The sequence below is a fragment of the Fusarium vanettenii genome, assembly GCF_000151355.1.
Source record: "Fusarium vanettenii 77-13-4 chromosome 14 genomic scaffold NECHAsca_24_chr14_5_0, whole genome shotgun sequence".
NCBI lineage: Eukaryota > Fungi > Ascomycota > Sordariomycetes > Hypocreales > Nectriaceae > Fusarium > Fusarium vanettenii.
The window spans coordinates 206,225-226,404 of record NW_003315861.1 but is presented as its reverse complement, the minus strand read 5'-3'; the positions used below and the strand labels follow the sequence as shown (position 1 = coordinate 226,404).

Here is a 20,180-nt window from a genome sequence, read left to right as displayed (position 1 = left end):
AGACTCCTGCTGGGCGATCTGATGGCACGGTTGCCACCCAGTGTCAGCCACGTGTTCATATATGGCCGAAACTCGGCAATGATGGGAAGACTAGGCACGAGAAGGGCGAGGTGGTCGTCGAAGTCGTCGACGTAATCGCCGTGAATGGCGCGGTTGGCATGCCGGAACAATTCCCACGCGGAGCTGGTCGGAGCCAGGGCATGTCTGGCAGTCCGAGGACCACAATGGCGCTGGGCTGGTTTAACCAAAGGGCCAATGCATCAAGGTAAAGCTGTTCGCATAAGAAGCCGATGGTGTGGCGGGTATCACGGGCCTCGGGGCGCATAGTGTAGATCCAGTTTCCGCGATGGGCAGGATATACGCCTCTGGATTACCCCGGGGGAGGACGACGATGCGGGCCATGGCCAAGCGTACTCGCACCGGCCTTGACGCATGCAATGCCCGTAAGCCAGCTACTACTCATTACACTTCTTCTTAGTGCGGCGACCTAGTAGGGTTAAGAGACTGCGGCCAAGACGCTGGGTTTACCACAATTACATATGAGACAGGCCCGGTTGGACCGCGGTCGGCGGGACTTAGCCGAGTGCTCGACCATGCCGCCTAACCACAGCTAAAAGTTGGCAAACATGATATTGTCTGGTGCTCCTTTGCTGGCAAAACGGCTTGGCCAGCTGAGCGTCTATGTACATTGTACGGCTAAGTTGTCGCTGACGGGTGGAAGTTAGAGATGCTAAGTGTGTGGAGGTTAGGGCGGCGGCTGTCCTTATTTGGATTAGTGCGGCGGCTCTCCTTATCTAGATTAGTGCGGCGGCTCTCCTTATCTCGATTAATGGCACTCGTGAGGCGCAAGTGTGACTTCCCCCGTAGAGACAAAAGCTGCCGTGCTATTACCATATTATCTCGCGTACTTTGCGTACTTTCCTATGTCCTTTGACAAGTACGCATTACTATTCCCCGCTATTGTCAGGCGGTATCCATATTTCGCTCTAGCGACGCATGCCCCACGGGTCCGATTAAGGTTTTATAACTTTTGTTATTGACTCTGGTCGAGCAAGCCGCCTTATGCCAGGGGGACGAGGGTTAAGGTTAGGGTTAGAGTTACTTCCCCGCGTTCCGCGGACCGCCTGATTGATGAGGGTCCATAATACATTGCGACGTCAGGCGACGATGCTTCAACGATCAGTTAATGCGCACATTCCCTACTAGTGGTCAACTGGTTCTCAAAATGGGAATTGAAAGGTTACATTATAGGGCGGCTAGACCAATTGGTCTTAGCACAAAGCCGGCCCGCCGTTGTTATCGTTTCGTGAGTGCCTGGGGAGAAGGTGATGGCGGCGTGCGCAAAGGATGGAGCATGATGCAAGCAGGTGCCGAGGGACAAAAGCGGACTCTCGCGGTCCCCAAGACCATTCTGGTAGTGGTCTCCCTGACCGGAAATATAGCCGGTGACCTTTTATCACCTTCCTAACATCCGACGCGCTTCGGCCAGCTGGGAGAGATGAGAAAACAGTTGGAGGCCTACACCGAGTGGCAATGAGACATTGGCTGGCGCAAGGAGGATATGTCTCCTTCCCCGTTTTCTTTTTTTTTTTTTTGTTTTGAGTCGGTTCACCACGATTGACATAGCATCTCACAGGCCGAGCACCTGGCAGGAGCACTCCATATGGAAACATCCATCCCATCACGCGTTTTCGGCCAGTGTCGACTCTCCCTTGGTTAGTGACTTGACGAGAGCTTTTTTTTTTTACTTTACTGCCTTGAGTTCTTTACAGCTGTTGCGCGACTCAGAAACTGGCATCCTTCGAACAGATAATCAACAACCACTATGCCTTATCGCCTGGATACTCATGTCCCGATCGTGGATGCAAACGTTATTCACAAGGTCGATGCTGGGAATGGCTCTGACTTGTATTCCATGTGGACGGGTAAGTCGCACGCCTGCTGCGTTGGCTACTTCGATATCGCCTCGACAGTCTTTTCTCGATGCGCGGACTCTATTAAGCAAGGTAGAAGACTAGAGAACCTCAGCTGGCGCCTTTGGCAACGAGAGACCTCTGTCGTCGAGAACGAGGAAAAGACCACCCCAGATGCTCTCCCTCAGATCATCCCTACAGAGACGCGGATACCCGATCTTCCTCGACTCTCTGGCAGCGTCGGGTCCCTGGTAGACCAAGGGGCCGTCGACCTCGATTCCGTGTTATCCCCCCTCGAGATTGCTCGCCCTTGCGTGCGGCGCCAGGACTCGTGTACAAGCACCCACAGCAAACGCGGCCGCCACATTAGCTCCGGCGACTTTGAGAAGATGATCGTCTCGATTGTCAATGACCAGATTCTTCTGCCCGCTCCCCCTCAGCTGGCTCTCGTGTCTAAGGGCTCGCAGCCTGCGCCACCGCCATTCGAACGCTCCGCATCTCCTACCACCGGGCCGCAATTATCTGCAAAGTCTGCTGCCGAGGCGTGTGGGGCCTCGCCACGACCTTCGCCTCAGAGCAAGTTACGAACCGCCGCCGTTCGCGGCTTCGAGCTTTCCCAGCTGCCCGTTCCGCAAACCATTGCCAGGGCTACCCAATTCTCGCCAGATGCGATTCCCGAGCTCACATCCTCGCCAGTTGCCAGGCCTATGCAGTCAAAGAAGCCCCCCCGGGTTGCGCCCGGAGGCTCTCGTTCTGCTAGTGAGCAGGATCAGAGTTTGGACGATGGCAACGAGCCCGCCAAATTCGAGATTGGGGTTTCATCTGAAGAGGACGGCTCCCCCAAGAGCGTAATGGCTTCGTCGCAGCCCAGCGCCCTCGTGTCACGGTTCGGGAAACACGCCTCTTCAAGCAAGAACGTCACGAACCAGACCACTCTCGATCACGATGCCATAGGCTCGAATACGGACTACATTGACGAGAGTGCTATCGATGACGACGACCCGTCTAACTGGGCGGACTCGGATGGGGACAGCGACGAACCTAACATGGATGACAAGCTCTTTCGGCGGGTGGACTCCAAGCCCAACTTGACATCGTGCCGGTCCCTCGTCGCTCTCATGCTGGCTCAGAACGAGCGCGCACGCACTCATTCTAACCGTGCATCGCAATCCACATCCACCGCCGACAGTCCTTCACTGGGAGCCTCGCCAAACGACTCAGATGAGGCACCTCTCACGATGAAGGGCATGCGCGGACCCGGTCTTGAGCCAATCCATGAGGCGCCTTGGTCTACGGCCCAACCAATCATGATAAGCACCGACCATATGCAGGCCCAGGCCGCCCTATCACCTCGGACGACACGCCGCAACATGTTGGCGACCGAGCTCACCGAGTCTCTGCGCCGCCATCTCCTCTGGGAGCGACAGCAAAAGTCATCGACGGCCAATGCGGTTCTCAAGCGGCGGCACATGTTGCACGACGAAGCCAACCTGAAGCAGTGCCCAAAGAAGCCATGCATGAAGAGTAAGGACGACAACACGAGCAGCTAGGACATATGTTCTTCCAGGGAGGGCTACAACGATTACAACTCCAAGGGCTAGTGAGCGCCGACGAGAACATTCCCTTGATAAATTTAGGAAGCAACATTGTCGCTCCAGAGTGATAAAGTTATCGAGTGCTGGGCTTCGTCTCATCCGTATGATCGCCTCATTGCGAACTGAACGTCATTTCTGCCTTTTTACGCGTGTCTATTGAAGCATTTCCCTCCTGTGAGGCAAGCATCTGCATCAAATAACCGACTGCCTCGGGGCTACTTAGTGAGGCCGATCGAAGTTGCCTGCGGCTGGAAATCGATCGTGATCGAGCCGCTCGTTATCGGTATCGGGTGGGCATCGGCATTGGAGTCGCAACTTTCGGAGCCCGATCCCGGCTAGCGGAGGACAAAAACCATGAGACTGAACTGGCTGTGCCTTCACCTCTCCGAGCCTCATATTTTATATCCCCCGTTATTCTGCCCGGGTCTGAGGGGCGGGGTCGTCATCCATAGACCTCTCCACCGGGACCACGGCCGGCATCGAGTTGCTATCCTGGTGAGCCCCAGGAGAGAGGACATGGTAGATGCGAAAAGACGAGGGGCCACTGAGATCTCCTGGCGTGGCCTGGGATGACGTTCAGCTCATCATGACAAGGATGGCTGGTCCAGCGCAGCATGGGGTCCGTGAGTGCGTGTGCCAGCCCTGCCACGATCCCGGTTCCCCGCCCACACAGACGGGGAACGCTGTTTCTCGATTTTTCTCCGGCGGGCGTTCCATGAGGTCAGCTCGTCCTCTCAAGCCGATCCTGGGGCCGACTCCCTCCTCACAAGCCTAGTCAGTGAGTGGCCGGATCGCCCGAATCCGCGACAGGCTCTGATCCCTGCGTCGAACCAACAGCGCCATCCCCGTCATGAACATTGATCCGTCATCTACCATACCACTCGAATATCGCCCGTATCTAGCTGGATCCGTAGGCGAGGCCGCGCCGAACAGTAAGAGCAGGGTTTCTGTCTGTTCAACGGCACCCCCGTTCAAGAAGCTCCGTCTCGACTGAGCTGTTCCAAGCTCTCTGATTACCAACAATCCTAGACCGTTACCCTCTGCTCTGTGGTTCGATGCGACTGCCCAGGGATGGGATTCGACCCATACCAAAGCGGCAACTTCCCTCTGAGCAGTGAGGCCCTTGGAGTGTCCCGTCGCCAATGTCGCATTTGCCGCCAACACCACCCTCTGTGCGCGTAATTATCTTTGCTGGTGCAGCTTAGGTCGCATCGCCTGGTAGGCCACATCAGGGGCACAGCTGGCAGGCCAGGGGCCGGTTGGCGAGGGCATCCTGCTCTCAAACGAAAACTCCCAGTATCTCCCGTCCTTAGTGAAACTCTTCCCACGCACCCAAGCCAGCATCTCGGCAGCTGCTCGCTCACTTCTTGCCTTGCAACGATCAAATTATTATCTTTACGCCCCACGAACCGCCATCACTAGAACCCTCCTGACCTCTCTTTGATTCCTATCTGGCTGCCCCAAAGCCCGAAGTCCTTTCACTCATCTACAAAGTCAGCACGGCCGTACCAATCTAGTTATCCTTGCGTGGGGTTCAACTCCTCACCTTAACGACATCAGCAACAACTGCCCCCTTCGATTCTTCAAGATGGCCATCGCATGCACGCATTCATTTCGAATGATCAAGTCAGACAGCACCCTGATTCAATGGGTCTGTCAACACTGTCGCTCAGGGCCTCACTGGATGATATTCGAGTGCACATATTGCAAGCTCCATTTATGCCGACCCTGCACGCAGGCCGCTTGAGATATCGGATACCTGCTGGAGTGCTTTTCACGAAAGTGGCCCATCGTTGAGCCGCATAAATGACCCAATTGCCTTGGTACCTGTTGAAAGGTATCTTTGACTTCTGCCTTTGGCATAGTAGTATTTTTTGTGCGACACTCATCAATCCGTTCCTCTTTAACCTCCAGAATCAAAATGAAAATGGGTTTTGAATCGGGCTCTTTTGACAGTCACAAAAGAGCTAATGTGGAACACAATAAACCACTATGCCAACAGCAAAAGTCAAAGATACCTTACAACAGATACCGAGGCAAACTAGCGCCATATTGCTGCACGACAGCTATTCACTAATGTACTCCCGAGCGAAGAACTCCGATATTGGCTGAGCTACGCTCTGACAAATCTCAAAAGAAGGCCGCAGTCGATTTCCACATACAACAAGGCGCGATCTCCAAGACAAAGAGACGCTGGGGAAACCACCATGGCCTGCGATCGAGGCCTCGAAAGGGGCGTCCAGAGAAGCTCTCAGATATACAGGTGGAACGTGCCGGAAGGCGGCTGTCCTTGCAGAGGATGAGAACATCTCACTTGATCGACTAGAGACTTGGCTGTGGGAACTTGCACGTTACCTTTGACCTCGTTGTCCTCTGGTACCATGGATAGATGTAAATAATACTTAATGCAGTGACTTAATCACCACGTTGATGTCTGCCTCATAGCTTCATGAGAACGCGGATCTGGCGTGAACAAACAATTATGCACCATGCCGTTTGACGCCGCCAGATGCAGCTGACCTTCCGTTCTAGGGCATCACAGAGGCGATTGTATTAAGGAGCCTTTAGCTTCCAGTTCAGGCCCGAAAGGGACGATGCAAGCGCAAGCTCATTGCCGTATGGCCTGATTGACCGCCCGCCTGCGTAGCCGGCTCCAATTCGTTCGGCCGAGCATCAGAATGGGCTCTGTCCCTTCACGCTCTGCGCGTCTGGTCTCGAACCCCGAGACCACACGTTGCAAGCGAGACATCTTGAAATAGAAAACTGCAGCCGGGACTGTTCGTGGCATGATAAATAGCGTATAATTTTGACGTGGACACTTGAGAAAAATGGCCGATGAAGTAGAAATGAATCTATACCCGAGAGTACACCATAAACTTGCTGACTGCATATTATCCTACAGACATGAGGGCCTTGGAGCAGCGCTCGCAATAGTCCAGACCATTTGGACTATTAGTCCAGACTGCAGATCAGGGCAGGGAATACGGACGCCGGTGTGGACGCTAAGTCCGCTAGGTTGTTGGCATGGTGTTACAAAACCAGGGTGCCCATGATTGTTGCTGTGCCAACTATTTTGTTTTGGATATTCCTGATCAATTTACTGGTGCGATCCAGATCAACACTGCTCGTTTCAAGGGACGCATCATCCTAGTCGTAAATCCACGAACGCCCGTCGTGGATTGATTATTGATCTTGGATTGTAGTCTGGACTAATAGTCCAAATGGTCTGGACTATTGCGAGCGCTGCCTTGGAGCTTCCTTCGGAGCAAAGGATGCGCGAATGAGACGTATTATGCAGTCTCCCATTCGTCACCACCGACAAAGGATCTCAAAGAGCGCCTGCCTTTCAGAGTTGCCCAGTCAAGAAGCCGAACGGGCCAACGCCGACGAGGGCGGCCTCTAGCTTGACAACCAACGATCACAGGCTTCGATCCCAACCTTGACTCCTGATTTGCCACCCCAGCCCAAGGGCATCGAGTCCTTACGATGGAATCATGGCAGCCATATCGCCTCCCCCAACCATATTCTGCCGGGCATGGGACAGTTCCATGCTCCCAAAGATCTCATGCCTAAGATGGGGCGGCCACGTCCTGACGACGGGTCAACCAGTAACGACACTTTCAGGGATGGCTACCAAGTCTGATCCAAAGTCGAATCCTGGGTGGCCAGGGCCTCAACGGCATCCTCTGCCAGACACGACCAGATAGAGAAGCCGGCCAAGGCTAGACACGAGGAGTGGATGGATATGCAGGCAATTGACCGCCAGCATCGAGCTCTCCCGAAGAGCAAAGTAACAGTGAGTGTTATACACTGGGAGGGATGCGGATAGGGGTTGTTTGGCCGCAGGTCGGAGATTGGAGACAGGCAGGCATACAACGACCGGACGAGAAGGGTTATTACGTAGCATTCGTTGCCTAGGAAAAGTTGTTTTGAGGCCACCTCTCTTGGAAAGTATGTGGGTGATAAGTATGAAACAGCTACCGACGATACACACAGCCTTTTCTTAAGGATATTATCAAAGACAACATCCTCCATGCCTCAACCCGACCCAACCTCATGACCAAGCCATGGAAGAACAAGGGCACCGAGCTCATCAGCAACAAAAGGTATCGTGGAGCCCATCGTAGATGAGTTAAATGGCTCCTAGGCTGAAACTAAATGACAAGGCAGATTCTTTGACGGCCTCAAGGTTACCTATTCGAGACCACCCACGCTGAATGCCTCGAGTTCAAGGAGGTTGTGGAAGAGTGAGCTGCAGGTGAACTGCAGGTGAGCAAGCATGGAAACTTGTTCATCGGGCAAGTTTGAGTGGCTCGCTGTGTAATGGGTTTCGATTTCGTCAGAGAAGAGGCCAAGGGGTGGCCCGTCGAGGACTTTGTTCCAGATCTTCTCGGGTTCCAGGAAACCAGGATGGTTGTTAGAGTGGCAACCCCGTTCCTATTCCACAACTGCCACTCCATGTAGTTTAGTGATACCATGCATGACAGGGCATACAGCATAAGACGCCTCTACCCTTTTGGGGCCGAGGGTAGGCTCCGTTGGAAGCTGCAGCGGCACCAGTTTGGACCGAGGAGTTGATAGCTGAAAAAGGTGTCGCAATTGATATGCGGTGTAGCCGACTCCTATGAAAAGGTAATTATCATCATTATCATCATCGCTTTGCCGTAGGGATGCTTTAACAACTTACCATACCATCGTCCTAGACAAGGGTCGGAACCACTACATCCACTCCACTTTTGGACCAAGTAGAGTGGATGTACGATTTTTTGGGCAATTACATAGTGGATGTAACACATATTCGACCGGAGTGGAATGGATGTACACACGTGGATTTATAAGTGGATTTATAAGTGGATTTTTGAGGCTATTCACAGCTTTGTCGGTGCCTATTCAGCCTCACTTTCAGAGGTTGACACTAACTCTTCAGCCTGTTGCTTCTGTGTTGAATCGTCAACCTCGCTGGCGCTGTCCTCGCCCTCCAATAGCCATTTTGACTCAGCAAGCGCCAGCTCGTCGTCGCTTAGAGTCCCACAGCCGGCATCCAGCTTACTTTCAAGGTGTGACTTAAGCAATGGATCCAGGTCCTTGATAACCCTAGCACGGTACCAAGAGCGTAAAACCTAACAAATGGCGATAATCTCAGCATCTAGGTTCGTACGCAACCCCGAGACCATTTTGCCAGCAGCTGAAAATAACCTCTCACACTCGGCTGACATCGGCTGGATCGTCAGGAAGTCCAAGGCCATCCTGGATAACCGAGGATATCTGCTTTTCTTAGTGATCCAGTAACCAATTGGATCACGAACGTTGCCGTCGCCGGCCTCCCGATCCGTCTGCCACGCTTGGTACTCGTCACCAACAATAGGTGCTGCGGAGGCTGGTGTTGAGCTTGGCAGACGGCTGTTCTTCTCGAAGGGGTTGAAAAACCGAGGTCTTTTTGCCGGTGGCTCGTCGTCGCCTCTGCTGCTGCTGGTTCTACCCTCGAGACGAGCGTAATCAGACAGCCAGACATCGGCAACCATCTCTTTGCCTTTTCAACCCAACTAGGCGGTTATACTCTTGAATGGCCTTATATCGGACAGACCTGGCACTCAAGTTGGCGCGCTGGATCGAAACGGAGGGATTCAAATAGTCGAAGATTTCTCGGAGGATGGGGTTCTCGGCGAAGGAAAAGGACTGGTTGCTACTGACGACTAACTCGACTAGCATACGCTGAAAGTGTTGCTTATCAAAGCGTGAGATGAAGCTATTCGCGTTATTCTGTTCCGTAGGCTTGTTGACGTCCAGTTTCAAAACAGAGGCAATAGTCGGCTGGTTCGATTTCAGTGCGCCTTCGGATTTGAGCTGTGCTGTGCTCTTTTTCTCTCCCTCTGGCGCTGGTGTTTTGTGCTCACGCCATAGATGATTTGCCGCGTTCTGGAGACCCGAAGAGGTAAAACTCGCGATAATGGGACGATTTCCGAGGATACAGTCCTTGCAAGCCCATTTGCGTAAGCCATGACGTTGAATATCATAGCCAAAGTCCCACAGCCAAGAGCTAGTATCACGAGCGCGTTCTGACCAAGTCCAGCCTCTGAAATGGTGAAAAAGACGGTCTTCGAGGTGCTGCTGTTGGCCTGGCTGGGCTGGCTGGTTGGCTGACATCGTCAAAAAAATTTTTTAGCAAAAACAACAGCAGGAAATCTTCGAAAACGCGCTCAATAGGGGCAGTTTCTCGTATCACGTTATAAGATTAGTTATGGGGGTGATCGACCTTGGCTAACTTGAGTCTAGATACCTCGATTTAAGAGGCAACTATATACAAAAATAAGTACTATCGACCGTACAGGGTCAGGGAATATCCCACTATACCTAAATCCACCTAAATCCACTCCATTACATCCACTTTCAAGTCCGAATGTAGTGGATTATTACGTAACTGAGCGCCGGCAAAGTGGATGTAATAGAGATGGGCCACTTATATGTGGTCCACGTGGATATGCAGTGTAGTTGGTCCGACCCTTGGTCCTAGATACTCGCTATATAGGCGGGTCCTCCTCGATGGGAGAGTGGCTCTGCATTGGGATAAGCAGGCTATCGAACAACATGATCGCCATGCCGAGCATGTTTGTCCCCATTCATCTAAGCAACCGCCAGCCTACAAGCTCGAGCATCCGAGATCCTACTACCGGTGGGAGCAGGAATATCTTTGTCGACTAAGGGTTCGCTGTTTTCGTCACCCTCCAACTTAGTTGCTGCCCCTGTTGCGTCTTGCCTTCCCTACTCTGTTTCCCAAGGAGCGACAGTACTCGTCCGTGCCGACCTGCATGTTATCATTGTTCAGAGCCATGCCTTGCTTGGGTATCTGTGGGGCAGTGGTAACAGGACTACAAATCGTAGTTGGAGCAAGAATCTCCCCTGACCGGCGGTCTAACGAGGGATAGGGTCAGTAAAATAGGCATGTTACTCTTCCTCACTTGCTGTCTGTAATTACATTCTGACTACGGCTTATCTATGGCAACTCGCAGGCTGGTCATCAATTCAATTCCATCAATTTCGCCTTCGCGTGGCGTTGCGTTGACAGCTTACTCAGCATTTGGCCCGTGAGGGGAGCCCATAGGCTCGCGGTACCCGCGAATTTAACATTTCACGGGTACCGCGAAAATGACTAAGCACAGTGCATTCGCAGAATTGGCAATACAAAATATTGGCTATTGGCACTATCTCCGCTGGTAAAGCAAAGCCCACTAACTTACACATTCAACGGAGCCGACAACTACCTTTCGCTTATAATTGTTGAGATGGGAAGGTTCAAGTGTTTAATCCATATAAGAGCTACCTAAATTATATACAGGACGTGACAGCCGTAGAATGTCCAAGGGCTTTGCCACCGAGTCGATCGTCTAACACCCATGACTGCCAACAATGATACAGTCGTCTGTTTTACGGCTAGCCGAGTGCAAAGCTTCTTGTTCCCTGCTGTCCGTTTCTATTCTCCTCCAAATATCTTTGACTCCCCTTCTTGTATTAGCCAAAGGATTGTCTCCCATCTCTTCAGCGACCTGGGCTTCAATTCGCTCATCCTCGGCCTTGGTCCAGTCTAGATATGCCATCATCTCTTCTTTCGTCCATTGCCTTGACCCTGTTGACGTGGTACAGCGATTGGACATCTGTTTGTAGTCCAGGCACCACTCGTAGCTCTGCTTGTCATACCTGAGGGGGAGCCCCATCGCCCTGCGATATTGTTGGTTCGTCTTGATGCTGCCGGCCGGCTGCACTGCGTACCACGCGCTTCTTGCGGCGACATATCTTCCATATATGGCCTGTGGTGAGTCGTACCTCGGCAGCGATGGCGGTGGCGGGCGAGGCGAAGGAGATGGTTCATGAACAAGGGGTCCTGGCTGCTGAGAGGCGCCACAGGGAGAGTCTTGCAAGGCCCCAGTCACAGTCTCTGGCTGATCGCCGAGGACTGCGGCCAGGAAACCATCTGCCGGCGCTGGCGCTGATTCTTCCTCGGGTACATCCACCAAAGGTCGGATTTGGGGCGGCTCGGGTTCAGTATCCGATGCTTCAACCGACTGCGAAAGTCCCGGGCCCAGAGCTTCTTGTTGAAGCAACTCTCCAAACCTCATTGGGCAGGCCCTTGCCGTCCTGGTATGACCAACCGTGTGGCATCTGCTGCACGTAGGCGGCGCTTTGCGCGCCATCCCAACACTCTCAAACGCACTGGGTTCTCTTCGGGTGCTCTGTTTTGGGATATTGGAGTGTGTAAACGTCGACTCAATTCGTTGGCGAGGCTCTAGAAGTGGTTGCGGAGCTCCCTTGCGCTGCAGGCGCCAGTGCTGGTGGAAGTGTTCAAGTGAAAGGACTTGGCCCTGCTCTTGCAAGGATTTCAGAGTGTGGAGGCAAGGCAGCCCATAGGATCTGGTGAAAGATCCCGTGCAAGTCAATGGCGGGGGAGGATCTTTCCTACTCAGCAACTTCCGTTGCTCCTCCACCTTTCTCAGGGCTTCATGTGATACCCAGCCATGCACTGCAGCGTACAGCGGCCCCGAAAGTTCAATAGGAAGTCGAATCTGCTGTCGGGCTTGGTTCGATCTCAACTCCGACAACTGGTTGAGTAGTGCATGCTTCATTGCCCTCCAAGCTTCAAAGAGATCCAACGTGGACTTTCTGAGATGGGATTTCATCAGTGCATGTATGCCCTCGACTCGGGACGTGGCTGTATTACCGAAATGAGCATGCTGATCGACCCAGGCCTTGACAAGCTTCTCTTTGTACTGCTCAAGCCAGAAAGTCTGGACATATCCGACCTGCTCGAGATACTCTGGTAGGTACTTCTTCTCGAATTGCGAAACTTGGTGCTTGAACTCTTCCTCGTTCGGCGCACCCATGATCGAGTGCCAAAACTGGTAGAATTCGGACCAACCACTGGTCTCCACAGCATCGTTTGTTGCTGGGTCGGTGCAGCCCGGTTGGTCTTGGCGGACGAAAGCTGGCCGGCAGTAACGGAGGACTGCCTTATTCGCGTGCCAGCGGCAGAGCAGTGAGCAAGACGTAGGGAAGGAGGTCTCAACAGCATTCATGCAGGCGACGCAGCGGTCCGTCAGAATAACAGAGGGCAGTCTGGCGCTATGGTGTTCGTATAGTGACCTCAACCGATCCAACGCCCATAGAAAATCGTCTTCCGTCTCCCCACTGAGGAATGCAAACGCTATGCAGAAAGATCGCTGGCAGGCATCGACTCCAATCATGTCGAGCAGCGGCATGCCATGCTTATTCGTCTTGTATGTGCAGTCTAGTAAGAGTATATCCGGGTAGGCCTGAAGATACGCCAATGAATCTGGATGAGCGAATAAGACAGCGGTAACCCGGCCGTCTTCACCGAACTGTATTCGACTCCAAAAGCCTTCTTTATCGAGCTGGCTGGCGAGCGCATGAATAGAGCTTTGCCCTTCGCATACTTCTCTCCTGGTAGCTGCAATCCCGTTGTAGATGTCCTGCTGGGTCGCCAAGGAATCGCAATTCTGTCGTATATATGTTCGGATATCTCTGGGAGCTATACCGGCATGGGACAAGCGTGACAGATCCGCTACAACTTCTTCTCCCAGCTTGCGATGTGCTGGGTGGGCAGAGGGATGCTAGCTTGGTGCATGATTATGCTTAGAGAATCGCTTATCCGGGCGATGTCGGACAGTCCATGTACTTTTATCCAGGGATTCCTTGGCCAACAGTGAGAACTCACAGCCAGTTCCTCGAGTGGCCGTCTTCCGCTAGCGCTCTATCGACGCACTAGGAGGATGACAGGATCGATCACAAGCGTATGTGACTGTTTGCCTGCCGCTCTTCCCTCTAGTGGACTTCCCGGTGGTGAAGGCGTAGCCCCTCGTAGCCGCCCATGTATTAATGGACCTGAAAAGGGCATCTCGTGACTCATAGCTCCGTTCTGGAGGGAGACAGTCTTCGGGAAAACTCACGTTCTCTGCACGCGATGCTGGAAACATCTGAGTTGCAGCACGGAGAGGGATGACTGAAGAAGGAAGAACGTAACCGCGTCGTGACGCACGCCGCCAGGTCAGTGGTTGAAAATCGCTACGGCAACGGTGCTTAGTCATTTTCGCGGTACCCGTGAAATGTTAAATTCGCGGGTACCGCGAGCCTATGGGCTCCCGCCGTGAGTGTACGGACCCGTGCATCTATGGTGCCCCGTGGTTGTGCCTCGAGACTCTCTACTGTGACAGACAGCTTCTGCCGTACAGGGGGCCGTTAACCGTCAAGTGAAGCATTGAGAGCGGCTTGTTGGAGTGAAAATGAGGGCATCGACTAATGCGGAAGTTACACAGAGCACAGCCCCGATTGTGGGAACCGCTATAGCCACTCAGAAGGTGCCGATATTCAGCATCTTCCCTTGCGGAGAGGCTCCAATACTTTGTCCTTCCTCGTCGGCCTCCATCTCCGCCTCGGGTCTGACCGAGGCGGGGGCGCATGGGGATTCAAGGTAAGGTGGGGTGAAATCTCCCACAGCCCGGGATTCGAGGCGAGGCGTGGCGGTGCCTGGAGTCTCCAGATACCTCGGAACTCAGCCGGGTACAGCTCGGTGGGGAGTAACTATCCCATCCTCCCCGCCGAAGCTCGTCACGAGCCTCGAGTCAACATCCAATTCATCGAGTGGCTTGGATCCGGCTGGCAGCCAATAGGTGTCTTTCGGGGATACACGCCCGGGCAATACGTGCTGAATCGGGGCATCGGTGAGGGGGTGCTGGCTTGACAGCTTGCGCCCTTGGCAAAGAGAATAGAAAGACGGCTACGAAGCTGAGATTGCTCCTCCCCCCTGAATCCACCGTCGACCACGAAACTGTCATCGACGCGGCCGTTAGGGCAGGCGTTAAGCGCTTCTTCCCTTCCGAATACCGCGTCAGGACCCATCACCCCGCCAACAAAGTCCTGATCGCCACCAAGAGGTGGTCCATTGTCGAGTATCTGGAGAGGACCCAGGATGTCATGAGCTGGACCGGTATCATGTGCAATCCCTGGGTCGACTTTGTCCTCTCCCTGGCCGGTGATTCTGAAAGGTTTCACACCTCGGGCCGACATACTAACTGAAGTGCGTAGTGTGTTGTCGACGGGCTTCTTGGTTTCGATGTCAAGAACCGGCGAGCGCACATCTACAACGGCGGCGATGTGCCATTTTCCACTCGTCTCCGTGACCTGGCTGCCCAGGCTGTGTCAAAAACTATGTTCTTTGTTGATGTGACCCGGATGCCTTACTCTGAGAGGAACAGTCAGTATATTAACGATCAGAGGGTAGCCAGAGGGAAGAAAGAATCAACCATGTCGTGAGGCGTCAGAAACCTCAAGCCACACTTGCCCAATTGTCAAGGCCGCAAGGTGAGTAAAGAGCCAATGACCCTACCTGCTACGACCCAACACTACGAAAACCATTGGGGGTATTAAGATGCTAATACTGTGTCAAAAACCGCGCTCTTTGCTATTGTGGCCAGGCTACCTCCCTCTGAGAGGAATAGCCATTGAACAAAAACTATCGTCAAAACCTACAGCTTGGCGCCCACGTCTGCTTTGCTATCTAAAACACTGCTGAAGCCCCGATGACCGATAAACGTCTCTGAAGGATCCCATTTGCTCCTGATCCCGAGCCACTTCTTGAGTGCAGAGTCTGTCATGACCTATTGTTGAAGTCAGCATGCATTTTCCAGCTATAGAGCTCTTGACCACACTTGCCTTTGGCTTTCTATGATTCACGTTAAAATCGGCCACATATACACCACACGAGACCTTTTCTGCCTTGGTATACGCGTCGAGCAGCCACTTGTCCACGGCCGCATCCTGCTTGGGATCTTTCCAGCAACACATGGTCGAGACATAGGTCTTCTGAGGCAAGCTCAGAGCCTGGTCCGCCTCGTCAGGGTAATAGTCCATCGGACAAAAGGTGCCGGATGAGAGACGAGACGGCAGGTCGTATAAAGCCGGGGTGATGGCATCGATGAGCTGTGCATTTAGTGATTGGTATGTATCTAGGCATCAAGCGCGGAGCCACTTACCTCGTCGTCGGACGCTTTGGGGTCAACCAGGATGCTGTCAACGTTCCATCTCTCACCATTTCCCTGTGGCTGGAAGCTCTCCTGGAGGCCCCAGAGCTCTTCCCAGGTTCTCTCCACCAACGGGACAGTGGTGACGATATACTTCTTGAACTCGTCAGGTACTACGTTCCAGGGGCTTGCCAGGACTTTGGCTTCATCAAAAGAATCGGCAAAGATGGTCTCGTTGATGGCGAAAAAGACGCGCTTGGCGGCCGACTCGTGGCCGCCATTGGGGTCGTCCTTGTCGGCGTAGAAGGTGCAGTAGAACAGATCCACGCCGTACTTGGGCACCTTCTTGGACGTCTCGAGAACCCACTTGAGCAGCGGCTTGAAGATATCGGTCGAATCAACGATGATGGTGGTGTCAAAAAGTCTTCTTGTCGGGATCGTGCTGACCCAGATCCTCGTGATGACTCCAAAATAACCCTGCCCGCTGCCTGGGGCTGCCCAGAATAAGTCTGTGTTCTGTGTCTTACTGGCAATGACTGTCTCCCCCTCCGAGGTGACAACTTCCAGCTGCGTGACCCAGTTGGAGGCAGTATACCCCCATCCGCGGAGGAAACAGCCCTGCCCACCCGCGAGTAGGAATCCACCGACGGCGACGGACCGCGAGTGACCGGCGGGGAAGAATCTACCGCGGGCTTCGAGATACTTGGTCACATCCGCGACCTTGTGGCCAGGACTGATTGAAGCAACCTTGGTTGCAGGATCGTATTCGATATCCTGGTTCAGGTTGCGTGTGTCGATGAGGAGGCCGCCGTCCAGGAGCGCGCTGCAGAAGAACAGGTGCCCGCCGGAACGGACGCCAATCTTCCAGCCATGCTCGCGTGCCCTCTTGACAGCGGCCACGACCTCGGCGGTGGTTGTTGGACTGGCTATCTCGGTGGGATGGATGTCGGGGACGCGTTGGTTGAAGAACTTGCGGCGAAGCTGGTCGTAGCCTTCAGATGTCTGAGAAAGAGTGCTGGGTAGTGTGGCCATGATGATGAAGAGAGAGAAGACTGATCAGATGCTGTAGATGTGGTTTCAGAGGCGCTCTTGTTCCGGTCGTCATTGGAATGTTCCAAGATGCACGTCATTTAAAGCCAACTTAGTGGACATCTCTGCTGGCGGAAGCGCCGGCGCTTGTGGATGCAACCCCCTCCAAGAAGCCACCTGGGCGAGGGAGGCTGTGTGGATGAGGAAACCCACCAGGTCGCCACCTTGAGTTGAGTGGGTTGGACATCAGGGACGCCAATGACACCACGTACACGCCATCTCCCGAGCCGACAGCTCCGCCGCAAGCTAGCTTTAGCCCATGTCATGTCATTCGTCAAAGATGGGAATCAGACGCTGTAGCTCGACGCGTTAAAAGAGGACGCCGCACGCGTGGTCCATGGCGTGCCATGGCCATGCTACAGTATCAACATGGTCCTCTATAAAGACTCCATCGTCTTAACAAGATTATGTCTACAGAGTAGTTCAAGCTTATCGAAAATTGGCCAAGCCAAGTATGTGCCATATCTCGACTAAACAGAAAATATACACGTTTCATGAGGTTCTTCTATACGTTACGGAGAAAGTCGACTCTACAGACAGGACGGTCCCAAGTATTCGTTTTTCGTCTGTTTCATCCCATCTTAACTCTCGTCATTGGAGCAACTTCTTCATCCCCCTTTGCGCCAACATAGTCGTCAAGGTTTCCTAACCTGATGGGTTGTGCGTTGCGGGCTCGACCCCAATCTTCTTCAACTGTTTTTCCAACAACGTGAGCATACGAACAAGAGTATGGAAGCATGAAACACTAACCTCGGCGATAACATCATATCCATAAACAAAGTCTTGTGCCCCTGGATCAATCCTAATAACTTTGTCAGCCTCATATCTCGCCGAGCCTCGGTGACACATACCAGTAGAATGGATATCCAGGCTGCTGGTCGTAGAGTTGAGATTCTGCAAGCTTATCCCTCGCTTCTTGCTCGGGGCCATCTGGCAAGTGGTTGGTGTATCTCTACGTCACGCCTTAATCTCCTACCCTCTCTCTTGACTCCCCCTTTGCCAAGGATCGCAGACTTACCTGCTTCATACTCCATTTCTGCAAGGCGGTGCTCCGAGGAACTCTCAGGTCTTGATACGTCTTCAGAGCGTCAGGCAGTTGCTCTCTGTTCCTTACCTTTGAAAAGAGGATGCCCAACGCGGCCCCGTCCTCCAGGGCAGAGCCAGCTCCCTGTGCCATGTACGGCAGCATCGGGTGGCAAGCATCGCCCAGGAATACGACGGTGGCTTCTTCGTTGTACCAGCGCTCCAGTTCGTCAACTATGCAGCATTAGGCGGGGCTGGCAGCCAAGCTTCCGTGGCACTCACGATGCATCAGCTTCCATTTCTCTATCTTGTTGACCTGGGACAGAAACTTTTGCAGCCTGGGATAATCGGTCAGCATGTATCGTAGGCGGTGGCTGTCAACTCACAGCGGATCCCACTTGTCGAAAATCTCCCTCATTTCGCAAAGGTCACCTGGCATCTTGGCCACATTGTCTGGCAGATTGTCCGGAACCAGAAGGACAATGTTGGCCATGGTGTTGTTCCTGAGGGGGTAGTAGATGGCGTGGCATTCTGGGCCAACCCATAAGCACACCCGGGGCTTGTTCATGAAGTCGAGCAGCTCCTGATCTTGGATATCTTCGGATTTGAGGACAATGCGATACGCGAGATCCCCCGTGGCTATGGGATGGCTGGGCCTACCGAGAACCTTGGATCGGGTCTTGGACCAGAGTCCTGTTGTTGCACGTTAGCTTGACCATGTGAAACTAGGGGGCATCTCACCATCTGCAGCTATCACCAGATCTCCGGTGATCTTACCACCCTTATCGGTTGTCAACTGTGGGATGGCAAGGTCCACATCCGTCACCAGAGTGCCAAATTGGAAGCGGACCCCAAGGCTCTTTGCCCGCTCAAACATTGCGAACTGTAGATCGGCTCGGTGCATATCCCAGTAGTGAGACTGATACTTGTCGAGCATCTCGGCGGCAAAGTTCTGGCGCTCGCCGAGAAGTTTGCGGCCGTCGAATCGGCGGACAAGGAACTCTTCCGGGCTGCTCGCCAGCTCCTCAAGGAAGGGCTTGAGTCCCCATCTGAGAAGCAGCCGTGTGGCATTCGGTGTGAGTTGAAGACCTGCGCCGATCTGGGCGGTCCAGCACATCAGCGTCTATTGTGTAAGGAGGCAGGCCCCATCCCAACTCACCTCGGCTAGGACGGGAGCCGATTCCACGATGAGGACATCATGGTCGGGCGACTCTTGCTTGACCGAGAGGGCGGCGGCGAGTCCACCCAGCCCGGCTCCGATGACGACGATGCTCAGGGGCATGGCGAGTACGGCAAATTCTGTCGCTTTGTTTACTTGTTCTTTGTAGAGATACCTATTTGGGGATCAAATGCTTCCAAATGCTTGCCGTGGTTTTATAGGAAATGCCTCATGTTTGGCCATGGAACTAGCTCCCCACCCTGGTGGGTGGGACACTCGCTCTACCACGGTGATTCTGGGCCGGCCACTCGGTTACAGGCCCAGACTCTCAGCCTTGCACCACAAAGCAGCTTTATCCACCTGCGTGCGTGCTGTATCTTATTGATCCATCTATCCATCTATATAGCCAGCGTAGCCTGTAATACTTTGTCCCGGCTAAACCCATTCTCTCACAAAGCTACGTCCTCACAAGCTATTCTTGCCATTATTACAACTTCCATCTCGACAGCGGTTCAACCATGTCAACACTGGCCGGCAAGGTTGCTTTGATCAGCGGCTCCTCGTCAGGATTAGGCGCCGCCATCGCCCGCGAGCTGTTCAGCCGCGGGGCATCCGTGGTCATCAACTATCCCAATCCAAGCGAGAAAGCCAACGCAGACAAGGTTCTCGAGAGCTTCGGCGTGCCCGGCAGAGCTGTCGCTGTAGAAGCAGACCTTTCAACGCCAGAGGGGCCGCGGGTGCTGGCTGACGCGGCGGCTGAGGCCTTTGGCAAGATAGACATCCTGGTCAACAGCGCCGGCATCAATCGTCCGACGTTTCTCGACGACCCTGATGATGCCAAGGTCGACAAGACGTGGCATGATACTGTCAACCTCAACGCCAGAGGCGTCTTCTTCTTAACCCGTGCCGTCCTCAAGCACATCTCGCGCGAGAACTCGCGCATCATCAACATCGGCAGCTCCGCATCCCGCACCCCAGCACCGGAATTGAGCATATATGCAGGCGCCAAGGGGCTCGTCGAGGTCTACACCCAGTGCTGGGCGACAGAGCTGCCTCGTAAATACGGATGCACCGTCAACGCCGTGGCCCCTGGCCCTGTCGGCACAGAAGCCTTTTACGCTGCCCCCAGCTTCGTCAGAGAAGCACTACAGCCCATGGTGGACGGTACACCCGTCGCTGCGCGCGTGGGTACGGCCGAGGAAATTGCATGGGCGGTTGCAACCTTGGCTGAGGAGAAGGCGGGCTGGATCAACGGGGCGTATATACCCATCAATGGTGGATCTAGCATATTTTAGACCAGCTACCGTTGGTAGATAGTTTTGAATAGGACGGCATACAATAGATCGATTGATTGCTTGACTGACTGTAATAAATG

At 53.6% G+C, this 20,180-nt stretch overlaps 5 protein-coding genes across 5 annotated transcripts; 3 read left to right on the top strand and 2 right to left on the bottom strand.

The window, feature by feature from the left end:
- Positions 1-1,825: 1,825 nt before the first annotated feature.
- NECHADRAFT_55279 (uncharacterized protein) lies at positions 1,826-3,463 on the top strand (the record flags this gene model as incomplete). The annotated part of the gene is made up of 2 exons (XM_003044165.1): positions 1,826-1,925; positions 1,974-3,463. The coding sequence occupies 2 exons, from the start codon at positions 1,826-1,828 to the stop codon at positions 3,461-3,463; spliced, it is 1,590 nt and encodes a 529-aa protein (XP_003044211.1).
- Positions 3,464-5,096: 1,633 nt separating this feature from the next.
- Positions 5,097-5,255, top strand: NECHADRAFT_55313 (uncharacterized protein; the record flags this gene model as incomplete). The annotated part of the gene is made up of 1 exon (XM_003044164.1): positions 5,097-5,255. The coding sequence occupies one exon, from the start codon at positions 5,097-5,099 to the stop codon at positions 5,253-5,255; it is 159 nt and encodes a 52-aa protein (XP_003044210.1).
- A 9,784-nt stretch (positions 5,256-15,039) lies between these two features.
- Positions 15,040-16,566, bottom strand: NECHADRAFT_88594 (uncharacterized protein; the record flags this gene model as incomplete). The annotated part of the gene is made up of 4 exons (XM_003044115.1): positions 15,040-15,171; positions 15,269-15,493; positions 15,547-16,028; positions 16,062-16,566. The coding sequence occupies 4 exons, from the start codon at positions 16,564-16,566 to the stop codon at positions 15,040-15,042; spliced, it is 1,344 nt and encodes a 447-aa protein (XP_003044161.1).
- A 702-nt stretch (positions 16,567-17,268) lies between these two features.
- On the bottom strand, positions 17,269-18,928 carry NECHADRAFT_98155 (uncharacterized protein; the record flags this gene model as incomplete). The annotated part of the gene is made up of 9 exons (XM_003044114.1): positions 17,269-17,316; positions 17,374-17,425; positions 17,475-17,553; positions 17,600-17,636; positions 17,684-17,880; positions 17,929-17,984; positions 18,033-18,339; positions 18,388-18,745; positions 18,806-18,928. 9 exons carry the CDS (start codon positions 18,926-18,928, stop codon positions 17,269-17,271), a joined length of 1,257 nt encoding a protein of 418 aa, XP_003044160.1.
- A 395-nt stretch (positions 18,929-19,323) lies between these two features.
- NECHADRAFT_88592 (uncharacterized protein) lies at positions 19,324-20,100 on the top strand (the record flags this gene model as incomplete). Its single annotated transcript, XM_003044163.1, has 1 exon — positions 19,324-20,100. One exon carries the CDS (start codon positions 19,324-19,326, stop codon positions 20,098-20,100), a length of 777 nt encoding a protein of 258 aa, XP_003044209.1.
- Between the last annotated feature and the right edge of the window lie 80 nt (positions 20,101-20,180).